This window comes from Sminthopsis crassicaudata, chromosome 2 (assembly GCF_048593235.1).
Source record: "Sminthopsis crassicaudata isolate SCR6 chromosome 2, ASM4859323v1, whole genome shotgun sequence".
In the NCBI taxonomy this organism is placed as follows: domain Eukaryota; kingdom Metazoa; phylum Chordata; class Mammalia; order Dasyuromorphia; family Dasyuridae; genus Sminthopsis; species Sminthopsis crassicaudata.
Window position 1 is genome coordinate 406,795,503 of NC_133618.1, and position 16,564 is coordinate 406,812,066.

Consider the following 16,564-nt stretch of genomic DNA (forward strand, 5'->3'; position numbering starts at 1 on the left):
CATCTCGTGCACTTTTCAAGTTTCATTTTATATTATAGTTAAATGGGTGTAGTTCATATCTTCCAACTAGATTGTAAACTTCATGAGGGCAGAAATGGTCTTCTTTAAGAAAAAAAACAAAACAAAACAAAAAACAGTGCTGTGAACACAAGAGGCCCTTAAGTTTAGGAGTCAGCATTTTTTTCAGGAGAAAGACTTTAGAGCCATCTGGCTTTACCTGAAGCCAGTGGTACCTGATTAGTAAATTCTTCTATGATATATTCAATGAGTGCTCATTCAGATTTTCGTTTAAGAACTCTTAAGAGAGAAAAGCACTTTTCTCTTTGGGATGCTTTAATTTTGGGGAAGTTTTCCATTATATTGAACTTACATATGCCACTCTTCAAATTCTATCCAGTGTTTCTTATTTAATCTCTGGGACCATGCACCTGGTAGCCTTTCAGACATTCAGGCAACTTGATGACGCAATGAATAGAGGACTGGACCTGGAATTAGGAAAAACCAAGTACAAGTCCACTCTCAGTCATTTACTAGCTATATGATTCTGAGCAAGTCACTTGACTTCTGTTTACCTCAGTTTCCTCATTTGTCAAATGAGGCTACTTACCCAGGTAGCACTTACCTCCCAGGGTTCTTGTGAGGATCAAATAAGATCTTCATTGGTAGAGGGAATTTCTATGGAGATATTTCTCTCCACTTGATAAAATCTCAAATTCGGACTAATACCTCATGAAGCAGCTAAGAGGCACAGTGGATAGAGTGCTGGATCTAAAGTCAGGGATACTCATCTGGAGTTCAAATCTGACTTCAGACACTTACTAACTATGTGACCCTGGGCAAATAATTTAATCCTGTTTGCCTCAGTTTCTCATCTGTAAAATAAGCTGGAAAAAGAAATGGCAAACCACTTTAGTATCTTTGCCAAGAAAACCCCAAATAGGGTCACAAAGAGTCAGAAATGACTGAGGTGACTGAACAACAGCACCTATTTCATAAAGTTGTTCATAGAATTAAAGGAGATAGTGTATGTCAAGGAAGGGAATAAGCATTTATTTAATTAACCAAGCATTGTGTTATGTGCTTTACAAATATTACCTCATTTTGATCCTCTACCCTGTGAGGTAAGTACTAGTATTGTCCCCATTTTACAGCTAAGAAAATTGAAACAAAAAGAGGTTAAGTGATTTACCCAAATTCTTATCGGTATCGAGGATCTGAATCTAAATTTGAACTCAGGTCTTCTTGACTCCAGGCCTAGCTTATCACTCTACTACATAATTATATCATAAAGCAAGTTTCAGAATTAAAGGAGATAATATATGTCAAGGACTATTAACTAATCAATCAAAAAACATTTATTAAGGACTTATTATATGCTAGATATTGTGGTAAGCTATGATGATACAAAGAGAAGCAAAAATAGTCCTTCCTTCAATGATTATACTAAAATTGAGGAAGATAATATAAAAAGAATTAGATATATACCAAATACATAAAGTAGAAGGACAATAACCTTAGAGAATGCTCTCATAGCTAGAAGAATTAGGAAAGACTTACTGTAGAAGGAAATGTTTGAGTTAACTGAAAAAAGACAAGAATTCTAAGAGTCAGGAAAGAGAGGGATAGAGAAAGAGACAAAAGGAGAGAGATACTGAAACGGAGAGACGGGAGAGAGATGGAGAAGGAGAGAAGGAAAGGGGGAGGAGAGAGACAAAGAATCACAGAAAACAGAGGGAGAAAGAAAAGAAAGATGGTGGGGGAGAGAGACAGAAAGGGAGACAGAACGGAGAAGAGAGCAACAGTGGGAAGATGGAGGGACAAAAAGAAAGGGAAGAAAGAGGGAAAGGGAAAAGAGAGAGACCGAAACACAGAAGACAGAGAGGAAGAGAGAGAATGAGAAAGGAAAGGGGAGAAAGAGAGAAAGGAAAAAAAGATGGTGAGAGGGAGAGGGAAGGAAATAAAAACAGAAGGAGGAGAGAGAGACAAAAAAAGACAGAAAGGAAGAGAGAAAGAAAAGAAAGAAGGAGAGAGAGGAGAGAAAAAGAAAGAGGCTGAAAGGTAATCTGAGGAGAGAGAGAAGAAGGAGAGAGGAACAGAGAAATAGAGAGAACTGAAAGAATGCAAAAGCTCAGAGGAGGATGAGGTTCTGTGTGAACTCCAGCCAGGATTCTGTGTGTCTGGATTGCAGATTACAAATGCAGATTGCAGATGGAGGAGGCTAAATTGTAAGAAATCGGGAAGGTCCAGGTAGTGAAGAGCTTGAAATGCCAAACAAAAGACATTCTCTTTGATCCAGGAGGCAGAAGGGGGGAACCTCTGGAGTTTGAGAAAGGAAGTGACATGATCAGATCCATCTATCTGTGTTTTTAAGTTCCTATTTTATCAACTTCCCTTCTGTCTGATCAAGCCTTGCACTGCCTTAAGTAGTTGTTATTTTTCAAAGAATTTTCATATACCATTATTTTGTTGTCCCCCCATGAAAACCCTGGAGGTAAGTGAAGGCTCAGACAGCCAACTCTGTCTTCTTTCTCTGGGGCAGGAGCTTGAATGGCTTTTAGAGATCAACCGCCTAACCCATCGGCTACTGTGTAAGCATATGACTCTGGACAGCTTTGACGCCATGTTCCGGGAAGCCAATCACAACGTTTCTGCTCCCTATGGTCGCATCACTCTCCATGTGTTCTGGGAGCTGAACTTTGACTTCCTCCCTAACTACTGCTACAATGGATCCACTAATCGGTAAGAAGGTTTTTGTGACCGATGGGGAGTTGTGGGTTTTTGGGGGGGAGTATATGTGTACTGTATATGCTTACAATACGTATTAAGCACCTCCTGTGTTCAGAGCACCGTGTAGGCAGTATGGGAGATCTAGATTAGGTAAGATAGGGTTCTTACTCTTAAGCAGCCTAAAGTCCACTAAGAAAAAACAACAGCAATAAAGTCTACCTACAACATAGGCAATAATGGGCAATGTTACACGATTAGTGCATTAACAGGTGCAAAACATGGAGGAGGACAGGAAACAAAATGCCAGAGGGTATGGTTTTAAACTGGATTGAAAAAGGAAGAAAGAGAAGGGGAGCAGGAATAAGCATCTTAAAGTACCTACTGTGTGCTAGATGTTGTGCTAAGCTCTTTACAAATATTATTTCATTCGATCTCCACAACAACTCTTCAAGACAGGTGCTGTTATTATTCTCATTTTATAATTGAGGAGACTGGGACAGACAGGTAAAATGGCTTGCCATTTTATCACACAGCTAGTAGGTGTCTGAGGTCACATTTGAACTTGGGCCTTCCTGACTCAAGGCCCAGCATTCTATCTACTGTATCACCTAGAAGGGCACTCCTGGTATAGAAGATAGTGTGAGAAAAGATGGAAAAGCATAAAGACATTGCCTATGAGGGGGCACAGTGTTCCTTAGTTTGACTGGTATATAGAGTACATTGAAGGATGTAATATGAAAGTTCCAGGCTGTTCAGGGCCTTGAGTGTCAAGCACAATATACATGAATGAATGAATGAAAAAGCATTTATTAACTGCTTACTAAATGCCAGGGACAGTGCTAAGGAAACAAATAGAAAATTAAACAGAGGCCTTGCTTGCTAGAAGCTCACATTCTAAAGGGGCGAGATATGCAAGTACACAGAGGAGCCACGTAAATACACAGCTATAATGTACTTATGTTCATGAATATATTTACACATATGCATCTCTCAGTAGACCTGTACATAATTAAAACCAGTCAACAAACATTCCTCATGGACCTACCACATATTTGGCACTCGACCTGCTTGGTATTGTAAGGGATCCAAAACTCATGTTTCCATAGTGCTTTTCCTCACTATGCTCCTATGGGTTGGTAGGGTAAGTAATAGTATCATTACCTGTATATTACAGGTAAAATAAAACTAAGGCTTGTGAGAAGTTAACAGACTTGACCAAGTCATACCACATAAGTGAGTGATGGATTTATCCTAGATGCATGCTGTATACACAGAGAGGTATAAGATAAGACTCCTTGCCCTCTAAGAGCTTACGTTGTGGGTAGGAGAATATTCACAAATAACTGTGATACTCAGTGAACTTATGTGCAGAAAGGCGTCATGCATAAGATACACATAGCCCCTTTTTATATACATATACATCAATATGAAACGTGTGACAGAGTGGGCTTTTTAGCTCCCTTGGGACTCTATCCTCCTAGGGACCAGAAAACTAGTTGAGGTTGCTGGTAGAGGGAGAGACAGCTTGGTATATTGGAATGGGCACTGGTCTCAGAGTCAAACTCGAATTGGAATCCATTCTCTGCCACTTATTAGCCATTTCACTAGACAGGTCACCTCCCCTCTCTGAGTCTTCATTTTCTTATGTAAAAGAGTGGTGAGAGGCAGTATTGTGTGATAGCTAGACACCAGGAAGTGGGCCAGGTACCACCTCTGGTGTTTATTGGCTGTGAGACCCTGGGCCAAGAGGTCTCAGTTCTCTAGGCTAGGGAAGCCAAACGCACAGCCTGAAACACAACCTAGTGGAGTCTAAATTAGATGGAAATATAATTGGAAAATATTTAACAAAAGAAGCAAAAAAGGGGGGCAATTAGGTGCCATAGAGTGCCAGGACTGGAGTCAGAAAGATCTCAGTTCAATTCTGTTCTCAGATACTTAATACCAATATAAACTGGAGCAAATCATTTAAATACTGCTTGCCTCAGTTTCTTCATCTGTAAAGTGAACTGGAGAAGGAAATAGCACAACATTCCAATATCTTTGCCAAAAAAAACCAAAAAAACAAATTGGGTCAAAGAGTCACACATGTGACTAAATAATAAACAAAACATTAATATGTGGTTTTCTAGGAGCAGAAATCCGTTTGCATGGTTAATGGCCCCATTTCTATATAAGCTTGACACCACTGTTCCAGGTGGATGGAAAAGTATCAGCCTACATTGGTAGAGGACCCTTCCTTACCAGAGAGTTCTCATATAGCAAATCACAGGTCCAGTCCTTTACCTAATTCCTTATCTCTACATACATAGTCATATGTGTATGTTTACAAAATGACACCTGTAAATCCACACATACACATATGTAGGTAAAATATAAGAAAATGGTGAGAAAGAACTTGAGATCTAGACCCTGTCTGTCCCACTGAATTGCTGATTTTATACAAAGCAAATACTTATTTCAGGCTGCATTTTTCCCATTTGTGGAAGGAGATAATACTCCTTAATGAGAAAAATTTGAAGAGTAAGAGAATCTTGAAAGACAACTGCTTGTTAATTATGACTGTTTCTATTTTAGGGTAGGTTTTTTTAAATTTTTGTTTTGTGTTTTTTTTTTTTTTTTTTTTTGGCTGATTCTAACAAAGTACTTTGCCTTTTGGATCCAAACATGGCGCTTCTTGGACCTCAATCCTCTTTTCAACTTATTTGACCTTGATAAACATGCAGCTAAGAGCAAATAACCAGCTCTACAAACCTATTTCATTTTTCCATGGCCATGTAACTTCAAAAAGGAAAGTGGAAAAGGAACTTATAACCTCCTATAACATCCATTCTAGGGCTTTACCCCATATTAGGTGGTTAATAAATGCTTTTTGATTGATTGATAGAACATGATCCCCGTGGTCTTTGATAAAACTCCTGAATTAATAATGGGTGAAGTCCATTAGTTTAGAAGGGGCTTTGTTACAGCACATATCCCTATATTGGAATTTCAGAATACATCTAACTCTTGATCCCTCTCTTCTCCTGTGTCAGCTTTGTCCGAACAGCCATTCCCTTCACCCAGGAACCACAGAGGGACAAACCTGCCAATGTTCAGCCATACTACCTCTATGGGTCCAAGGTCAGTGATTTATCAGCACATTCCTTGTAAAATTGTCAGTAGAAGAACTCACATCAGCAGATTACATGAAGGGAAATGTCTTCCAAACGGGGAGCTCAATGAGTCAGAAGACGTAGGGATGAAAGGACATCAGAAAGAAACAAGGATACTAGAGTTTTTTTTTTTTAATCCGCTTTATTTAGGCTGAAAATCTGACATGTGCATGACAATGTAAAAACATGGTATTTTATTCTATCCTGGTCACATACTGACTATCACGAAGAGCTTGAGAATGGGAGGAGGGTATATAATGACCCTCTCTAAGCTTGGTTACTTCTTTCTTGGTATACTAATTACAAGCTGCTCATATGATCTGTGATTCTGCTAAGTGATGGCATAGGTGTAGAGTGGAGGGAAGGGATGGATGCTGGATGCTGGTGGTATTAGGAAGATTGTAGAGATGTCTATTTTTGCTCACTGGTTTCAGCCTTAAGGGCCAGCAAGCCCTCATTTCACATTGATCTAACCAGAGCTGGAAGATGAATCTCTTTTTCTCTTCCTGCTATTTATATTTACATGCACAGATTCAGCCTAAGGCCATCATGCCTTTTTTGGACCATCATCCACAACCACTGAGTTCACTTAAGGAGGAATTTTCATGCCAGGGGGCTTTGTAACAGGAGAAACAAAGGAGCTAAACATTTCCATTATTAAGAAGATTATAGTAAATCCCACCAAAATTCAAGAAAAGTTTTCCTCTCAGTTAAACAAAAATCTGCCACAATTAATTATCAAGATCCTTCTCAAGCATCTATCTGGCTTGGGACTCAGAATTGATAGAAATAACCCCCAGGGGAATGAGATTGTGTGATCTTGGGCAACATTGATTACCTATACTTATTCTTAAAAGTCAGAAAAAAAGTTAGTTACACAGATTTCTCTTTGATTTTGTTCTTGACTGAATCTACAATTTCATTTGTATTGGGTACTCGTCATGAAGAACTTCTTCCCTCAATGTGGATCAACAATTGCTCTGTAACTCTTAGTTTTGGAAGGGGGAATAATCTTCTGTAACATTGAAAGTTTAAATGAGTGGCTAAAATCTTTAAAAAAAAAAAAAAAAGAAAGAAAGAAAGAAAGAAAGTTTAAGTGACTTGCCCGGGAGCACGGCCAGCTTTCAGTCCAGGATCCCATACTTCCTCTCTGGTACTAACGTCAACGTCCTCGGGATCACTGGGGCTAATTGACTTGTCTATGGCCATAAAGGAGCTAGAAATCAGATCTTTTAAATCCAAGGCCAGTCCTTTTTCCCCATACATTGCTTAAATTCATACAGTCTCCCTAAAGCTTCACTTCCTCCAATATAAAATGGTAGATGGGGGAATTGTTGGACTAGGTAATCTATCAGTTATCTTCTGCCACTCTATATCCCATTCTGTCTTCTCCCCTTCCAGAATGTAGGTAAAGCGGGAAATATGTATTTTGTACTTGAAATGAGTTGAGAATAGATAGAAGCAGCGATGTGCTAGAGACTATGGGGAGTTTATATAACACTGATCCAAACCTTTTGTATCTCTTAGAATAAGAAAAGAAAAATTTTTCCTTTTGACAAAGGAAAAAATCAAATCAACCAACATTACTTAAGCACATGTCAAGAAATTGGCTACACTCCATTGGCACATCTCTTTAACCACTCATCTATCATTCATAGTCCATGATGAGGAAATATAGCAGCTTGATCATGAGTCCCCTTGTGGGAGAGGCAGGCAGAGGGAGAACTGTGGGAGCTCTCAGGTATGGCAGTAGAACCCTTGGTTAGTAGTACTGTCATGGGAAACTCCTGTAGGTCTTCCTCCCTCTGCCCTCGGCCTGGAGCATCCTCAGCCCACCTCACCAACTCATCGACTTCTTCCTGCTGGCTGGAGTGGTATGCCCACCGTGGCTCATGGCATCTCAAACACCAGAACTGCAGACAGAAAAAAGCTAAGATGGCCATGAAGCAAGCAAGGAGAAGAGCAGTGACCACCCAGAGAGATATGCCAGCATCCAGCTGAGAGCCAGGAGACGCTCTGGTGCCTTTATCCAGAGTGTGGAACATAGTGCAGTGATTGCTGGAGGGGTAGGAATTCTTGCAGGTGATGCACAGAAAGTAGAGAGTGGATGGAGCAAGTTGGCGAAGGACCAGGGAGTTGAGTGTTCGGGGCACTTTTTCTTCATGGTGAAAAGGGTGGCGAAGGTAGCCTGAGAAGATGCTGTTCCAGTTGGGCCTGTACATGACATGGTAATTGTTCTCCAGACAGGGCTCCAGCGTGGACCAGGAGATAGTTGCTTTGGTATAAGAAACATTGTTGACTTCAATGTTCATCACGCCTCTGAAATCCAAAGCACAAAAAAAGATTAATTCTCTTTACCCTGGCAAATCTGTCTCCAACCCAAGGAAAAGAATCTGAAGATGAGTAGCAAGCATGGTCTGTACATGGCTTGACCAGTACATATTTTTAATGAAGACTTATGGATAACTCAGACCTGTTATATGCAGGTTCTCAGTGCTGAGGGAGATTGATTAGTCACAGTTTCTGTCTTTATGGTATTTACAATCTAAGTAGACAAAGGAGAAATGATTATAATATGGTCAAACCCAGTGAGTATTTATGAAGATCTTGTTCACAAAACACTCTGCTGAGCAATGGGGTACCAGGAAACTCTTAAAATGGTCACTGCCCCAAGAAGCTCACATTCTACTGAGGAGAGGAGAAGACAAGGAATGACATCTTAACATAAGTATAGGGATAGGGACTAGATCTATATTTCATCTCAGTTGAGGAAATGCATTCTCATCTGTGCAGGTCAACTCCTCTGCAATTTCTAGTAGTAGAAAGCTATCTAGAATGCTGAAAAGTTCCATGGCTCATCCTAAGTTACATAACCAGTCTCAAAGGTGACATTTAAATCCAGATCATACTGACTTCAAAGCCAGCTCTTTAGCCATTATATTGCACTGCCTCTCTATCTTACAGAGAAGTATACACATGATAATTTGCCCATTAAATTGAGAGAAGACATTAAAAGCTAATGGATCAAGAAAGGCTTTTCAGCTAGGGAATGAAACTTGACCTGAGTTTGGAAGGAGGCCAGAGATTCCAGGAGCATGTATGAAGAAGGCCCTCCATCCAGACCTGGAGAACAGTCTAAGCAGACAGTGCCACATGACTGGAAGGCACCTCCAGGAATGTCCCCACTAGTATCTCTTCTCATCCCAGCTTAGGGATGAACCTGGGCTTTTGAAGGTTATGCCAGTGAAGTACAAATCCTGACAAGTCCTATCAAAAGGCCAAGGGTTTGATTCTGTGCCCAGAGATGAACTGGGGGCCTGTCTTTCAAGATGAGCTTTGTTAAGTCGATCAGTCAGTCAATATTTATTAAATGCCAGCATCGTGTTAAGTGCTGGTGTTTGGAGAGATGCATCTATTTGAGCACCAGATGATTATTTATTTTATTTTTTTTTTTTTTGGCCATAGTAATGCTATTAAGTTGGACAATGTCTCCTGAATCCTGGAATGGCTATAATCAAATTTTTTTTGTTTGTTTTGTTTCTTTTTTAAAAGAGAATATTCCCCTTTCACTTCATGAAAGAATAGGTCTTTTGAATTTTGAAAAAAAAAATGCAATAGAAATGCATTGAAAATATAGAGAATAATATGAGCAAAGGCATGAAGGCAGGTAAATTTAAAGTGTATAAGGGAGAAAGTGAGTAGTTCAGAGTCTAACTGAAGCACATCTTACCTGGAGATAAGGTTGGAAATATTATATGGCATCATATTGTGGAAGGTCTAAAAAACCAGGCTCATGAGCATGAACTTTTCTTAATAGATGACAAGGAGTCATGAAGGAATTTTAAGCAAGGGAATGAAATTTTGAGTTCTGTTCCAAAAGAAAGATTACTATGGCAAGGATACATGGGATGTCTGGGGAGTAAGAAAGAGCAGAAGCAGTAATATTGGTTAGGAGTCTATTGAAATAGTAAAAAAGAGTGATAATGAGGAGCTGGGTTTATATAGTATCTGTGGGAATAGAGAGGAGGAGTTAGGATGTGAATCACTGCAGAGGTAGGGTAGATGAGCCTTTAGCAGCTAATTAAACATGACAATTAAACTGGGAAAGAAAAGAGTGAAAGGAAAAATATATAGTTGTAGGGATGGGATTGAAACAACCTCAACTAGCTTAGCTTAGCTTAGAATGATCTTCTGGTCCAAACTCTAAGAACAGAGCAGCCCAGAGCTCTGGGAGGCCCTGCCTAAGGAAGCTGTTAGCATGGAAGAGACTTAGGGTCTTTGGCACAAAAGGGACAGGGAAAATTCTAGGTCTTGACACCCTCCCCAAGTGGTACCTGCAGCAACAGTAAGTAGGCCCAAATCCCCCTTCATCCCGTCATATATCTTTTTCTTTTTTTCATCTCTCCCTCTCTGTTTCAATTTTTTCTCTCTCTTTCCTTCTATTTTTTTGTTTTTCTTCCCTTTCCCCTCTCTTGTACCCTTCCCTTTTTGCCATCTGCTTTGCCTGTGCTATGAGATCCAATAGTCCCCATGGACATTGGGGCAATCTCATCAAGTTTTCCAAGCTAAATAGGAGGATATTTTCCTCTGGCTGAGATCCTTGTTCTTTGAATGGTTTTAAAAAAGAAATATTTTTTAAAGTATAAGGAGGAAGGAAGCGGCAAAACTAGAAGCTTCAGGCTTAGTCACAGGAGCTCCCAGATACCTATTCAAATTCAATTTATGCAGCTTTCCTCTATGATAGCTCCCCTTTGTCTAGTCATTAAACTATAAAATGCGTCATGCCTGATAACATGGGAGAAGGCTTTGTGCCAGACAGCTCCTGTCTCACAGCGTGGTGCACTCAGCAAAAGACAGCCAGGCTTTTTCAGGGAGGTCCATCTGAAGACAGAACTGCTGTGCTCTGTCTGGATACCCTGGCAAAACTTGGGACTGGTGAGGAGAGACACACTGCTTTTGGCTCCTGGCTATCAGAAAAGTTCATCAAATCAAGTAAAACCCCATAGAGGCTCCCACAGAAGAGGAAAGATATTGTAAGCCATTAACCGGCCACATTTGTAGAGAAGCTATGATCAATTCTGTTCTGCTGATTTACAGTCTTAAAGCAGGAAGGAATCCTTCTACTCCAAACCCTCTCATTTTTACAAATGAGGAAACTGAGCCCCAGAGAAGTTTAGTAACTTTTCTCTTCCTGAATTCCCTCTCCAAGTTCTTGCTATAACAGTAAGAAACAGCCATATTCTGCATATGCAGTTTTGCATGCAAATCTCCCCCCAATACACATGCACTGGTTTTTCTAAGACAATAAAAATTAAGCAATCCAATGTGATCTTGAGTTTGCCAAGAGGCGTTATTTTGTTTTTTCCCCATCACTATCTCCTTATTACCTTGCCTGCGTTTCTTAAGGGAACTGAACTACAGGAAAATATATGGCACTGAAATGATTTTCCAGGTTTTGCTTTTCATCTGAGATCACAACACTCAGACTTGGAAATATTCCTTCCATTTGGCTGAGCATCCCTTCCTTGAAAAATGGATTCTAAAGGGATACATTAAGTGCTTTCAGTAACTATCTCTGTAGGGCTATTACAGGACAGTATCTGGGAATCTTGTTCATTCTCTCTCTTCTCTTATTCCCTCCCACACAAGCACATAATCTCTTCAATCTAATTTGTCTAGGAGTGGAGGGCCCAATTCATTTACATAGAATATCCAATGGAAGGACCTTTAAAGATGATTTAGATTTACCTTGCAATTTTATAAGTTGAGAAAACTGAGGCTAACAGTACTAAAGTGGTCTGAAATAAACATATAACTCAGTAGTGGAAGACTTGGGATGTGAATCCAGGGCTGCTGACTGCGAGTCCTGTGATTTTTCTACAATACAACCCTGCCTCATATCTATGCTGTTCAATACTTTATACCCCATGGAGAATTGGAAAAGAAGATTTTTATAATGGTTACCCCGTCATCTTAATTTAAAAAAAATAAAAAGTGCCTCTTCTCTTCATTTTAGCCCAGGGCCATGGTATATTGGCTCACTTGACAGACTGAGTTATCTAATAAAGCATCTTCTAATTCCCTAATAAATTATATAATATAATATAATAGATATATAATTTACAAACATATACATATGTATTCATTCCCTGCCTCTCTGAATAAATGCCTACCTCTTTTAATTCAGCCGCACTCTCCTATTCTCCCTCACCCACTCCATTGCATTCCTACCTACTTCTTTTTTGTCTTCCTCTCTGCTTTGTTCTTAAAAGCCCTGACTTTGTTGATTCATTCCCTTGTTCCCTCCTCTGTTCCAAGTAATGGCAGGGGTTTCTCCAGACAGAGCGTGAGAAAGAAAGGCTGTGTATCTTACCTTACAAGTTCTCTTCCCTGGAGAACTATTCAGCCAGAGCCCAGCTCTCCGTGATAGAGCAGACAGAACGCAGAATTAATGATGCTTTTCCTTCTTTCCCTCACAGTTAGGGTCCTCCCTGATGTCTCTTTTGCTGCTGACTGAGAAAGCCCATTGCCACCTCTACGCCCCTCCAAGCTTTGTATTATACATTTCTTCAGAGTCAGCATCCCTCACCATGGCAACCAATAAGACCTGTACGCACATCCGTTTTCAGGGAGCCAGCCAGTGGTCTGTCTCCTGAAAGCCTGCAGCCCTGGGAGGGAGGACATTTCTTCTTTCTGTTTGGACAAGAGTTAAAAAAAAATTTTGGGAAAAATCAAATTTCATGCTTGCCTTGGTTTTATCTGTTCTTTAATACTCCTATTTGTACATATTTTTCTTTGCTCACTTTAACCATAATTGAAGGGTTAAGAAAATTCATTTGAGTTTTTTGTGACAAAAACTACCTTCTCTTTTTATCCCTATTTATCCTAGTTGCACTTAACACCTTTTCCTTTTTTATTGCCATTCATCTGAGTCTCATCTATCACCTTCTTTTCTCCCCATCTGACTCTTATCTCTGTAATATCTCTTAATTTCCTATTTTGCATTAGTATTATGCATTCATTATGTAATCTTGCCATTTAATCATTCAGACAGGGTCTCAATTTCCTCATTTGCAAAATGAGAGGGCTAATCTACTTGATCATTGAGTTCAGTGATTCTGGGATCCTTTCAATGATTCCTTGTTCCCTTTCTCCACAGCAGCATGTTCTGGCTGTGAGATTTCAACTCCTCTCCTCCCTGTCCTTTATATGTCCAAAAGGAGCCCCCAAAAGCCCTGTTTGGAGAATATAGGAAGATTTACTCCAACAAAATAGGGAGATAGCTATATTATTCAGAGAGACACAGATTCATGATTAAATTTTTTAAAAGCACTATGCCCTAAGTCAGAAGACCCAGCTATGGTAAGCCCTCAACTCTAACTGGTTAGTGTCTGTTAGTGTACTGATAGTGACCTAGGCAAGTCACTTATTTTATTTGAATCAGTTTTCCAATCTTCAAAGTGGGAATAGTGTTCCTTACATAACCTACCCTTTAGAGCTATTGTGTGGAAAGTGCTTTGGAAATCAGAAACAGTTGTAGACATGTGAGCTGTTATTAAATGTGTCAACCTTTCTGTTGACCTATCCAAATTTACTCAATTGGTAAAAGGTGGGGGTGAAATTAAAACTCATGAATTCAAATTCCTTGACTAACATTTTTTCTACATTGCCAAGTGGAATAGCCAAAACCAAGAATAGCCAAACAGGCTATTGGAGACAAATTATTCATCCTCCAGCCCTGTTCTTCAGTCAGTGATGAAAAATCATCAGTATGGTACTTTCACTGCATTAAACTCTAATGTTTCCTTTCCATTTTCATAATGAGCAATGGTCAGAGAAAGTCACCATAACTTTGGGTCAGAATCAATCCCAGATGTATATGACAGGGAATGGCATCTGAATGTACCACAGTCACTATCTGACCATAGTAAAGTCAGGGATTAAAAGATTAAAAGAGGTTTTATTGCGCTCAATCATGACTGATTCCTTGTGACCCCATTTGGGGTTTTCTTGGCAGAGATATTGCAATGGTTTGCCATTGCCTTCTCCAGATCATTTTATATATAAGGAAACAGAAGCAATCAGGGTGAAATGACTTACCTGGGGTCATATAGCTATTAAATATCAAAGGCCAAATATGAAATCAGGAAGATTAATCTTTGACTCCAGGCCTGGCACATTATCAAATATGTTCCCTAGCTGCCCAATAAGAGATAGAAAAGAAAATAATAGCTCTGTTATTGTTAGTCTGATAAGGGTTTATACCTGATGGTCTCATTAGGCAAGACAATGTACATACATCACTGTTTTTTTTTTTTAATCAGCAACAGTGTTTCATGGTGCAGCAAGGTGAAGAGTACCAGAGAGTAATTATTACCAAAGTAGAGATTCAAGTTCCAATAAAGAGGAGTTTGGCATATGACATCTTAGTAGGCCAGCCTTGGAGCCAGGACAACCTGGATTCACATCCTGCTTATACTTGCTGTGGGATGATAGTGAGTCACTTAACCTCCTAATGTCCACACAACTGGTATGAATTGGTGATAAGTATCTGTAGATGGAATTTCCAAGATTGGGAGTTCCTTACACCATTAAAATCATTGGTCCCAACTTTCCATCCCCAAAATAAAGATATCACAAACAATTTCCAATTAACCAGATTTTTTAAAAAAACAATTGACATAGCATTTAAAATTTCCAAAGCCATATATATATATGTACACATACATACACACACACACACACACACACACACACACACACACATATATATATATATATATATATAATGTATATAATAAATTCATTTAGGTCTCACAAATCCCTATAAGATTTCTAGATTTTATTTTGCAGAAGAGTAAACTGAGCCTCAGAACAGTTAAATGTATGGCCCAGGATGACACAATTAATAAGCATCGTAGATAAGATTTGAACCCAAGTCTTCATGATGCCAAGTTTTTCTACTATACCACACTGCTTCTTAAGCAACAAATTGTACATAGTAAACATAGCTCCCCCAAAAAATCAATATTTCCTCTTAAAAGCATTTCTGCTCAAATTTTAAAAACATGTAACTATAATTTTTTTCCCAAAATTGTCATTGCCTCTTAAAATTGTAAGATTAAGAGAAGGCTATACAGTGCAATATACTTGGCCTTAGCTTTCATACTGCAGTTATCCCTTCCATATTTCTGGGGTAGGGGGCATGGGAAAGTGCCTATTGGGATAGAAAGTACTGGGATCTAGAAAGTCCTTGCAAGATTTTTTTTAGCCCTCCTTTGTACCAGAGAAGAAGTCTGAAGTTTTGTTTTTTTTTTTCCTTTATGGAGTATTTATGATACCTTATTGTAAAATTTGTGTTAGGTATCTGGTTATAGGCTCTGTGTTGTCTGCTGGTCGTCTTGTGTCACCTACAGCTTCTGCAAAACTCCCCAAAAGTTCCCATTTAATTTCTTATGCCAACCTATGATATATCAAAACCATGATGTGTATTCCATCCCAGAAGTATACTGTATCCATAAGAGGTATCTTTTACTGAATTTAGCAACTACTATACTATGATACTGGTCAGCTAAGTGGATGGTGGATAGAGTGCTAGGCTTGGAATAGGAATATTGATTTTTGAGTTCAGATCTTTCTATTTACATGACCCTAAGATCACACAATCCTATTTACCTCAGCTTCCTCAATTCATAAAGTAAGTTGGAGAACTTGAAAATGGCAAACTTTTCTAGGACTTTTGTCAAGAAAACTCCAAGTGGAATCATGAAGAATTGGACACAACTAAAATGACTAAACAGAAAAACAGTAAACAAATGCTGTGATCACGAAAACCAAAATGTGATTTATTACTCAGTCACAGGAATCTTTAACTTCAGGGGAAAAGTTCTTAATACTTGGAAGTTTTGAGAAAGATAGCAATTGTGATTCCAGATTTCAGGGATGCAAAGTGTTTATAAAATCGTTTACTAAGAAATTAAGTAAGTTGAGACTGTCTTCCCACTCCCACCTACACACACTGGAAGGAAACAGAAGGTTAAAACCAAAAGCAATCTTAGAACATAGAATTTCAGAAGAATCTGGACTGCTGAAACTAGGGAAATAGCAAGGGATTCTAGAATGTCTCTCGGGCATTCCCAATTGTAAGGGACTTGCAAACATAGACATTATTATCTGATTTCCATAAAAATCAAGGTAAAAATAGGAAATTTCCCTGGTACTATCCATCATGATTTGTAAGAATATTAGCTCATAACAAAGTAGAAATCTCAGCTTAGAAAGACAAATTATACAAAACCTGTCTATGGGGTCACTTGGATAATAAGGAGATCCACTAAGGGTAGCAGTGGCAAATACCCTATTATGTGATGAAATACTAAGCAGATCAGAATAGATGACAAATAGATGGGTTTTTCAACTAAAAGACTTGATTCCATCATGTGACAAACAACTGAGACTCAATAGGGCCAAATAATGATATGGGAAAAAATGGGTGGATGATTAACAATTCTAGCATTTATTAACTTTGTGCTTGCTTTTAAAATGAGAATATGAATTATCTTATGGCCAATAGACTGTCCCATGCAATGCAAATAGGTTGATTCACAACATTCAGTTACTAATTGGGTTTTGTTTTGTGCTTCTTTAAGCATCCTTCACACCCCTCTATTCTTAAGATACTCCTT

At 39.0% G+C, this 16,564-nt stretch overlaps 2 protein-coding genes across 4 annotated transcripts in view; one reads left to right on the forward strand and one right to left on the reverse strand.

The window, feature by feature from the left end:
* CYFIP2 (cytoplasmic FMR1 interacting protein 2) overlaps window positions 1-16,564 on the forward strand; it is a 136,041-nt gene that overhangs the window by 72,025 nt on the left and 47,452 nt on the right. For all 3 annotated transcript variants that reach the window (XM_074291921.1, XM_074291923.1, XM_074291922.1), the window contains exons 22-23: window positions 2,540-2,739; window positions 5,760-5,847. In XM_074291921.1, the coding sequence (XP_074148022.1) occupies window positions 2,540-2,739; window positions 5,760-5,847 (288 nt within the window). The remainder of the gene's footprint in view (window positions 1-2,539; window positions 2,740-5,759; window positions 5,848-16,564) is intronic.
* On the reverse strand, window positions 7,434-12,370 carry FNDC9 (fibronectin type III domain containing 9). Its single transcript, XM_074291924.1, has 2 exons — window positions 12,253-12,370; window positions 7,434-8,198 (listed from the first exon to the last, which is right to left on the reverse strand). The coding sequence occupies exon 2, from the start codon at window positions 8,189-8,191 to the stop codon at window positions 7,532-7,534; it is 660 nt and encodes a 219-aa protein (XP_074148025.1). The 5' UTR covers window positions 8,192-8,198; window positions 12,253-12,370; the 3' UTR covers window positions 7,434-7,531.

Excerpts from the sequence above, each read along its gene's own strand:
- FNDC9 (XM_074291924.1), bottom strand. The coding sequence starts at position 8,191 with ATGAACATTGAAGTCAACAATGTTTCTTATACCAAAGCAACTATCTCC.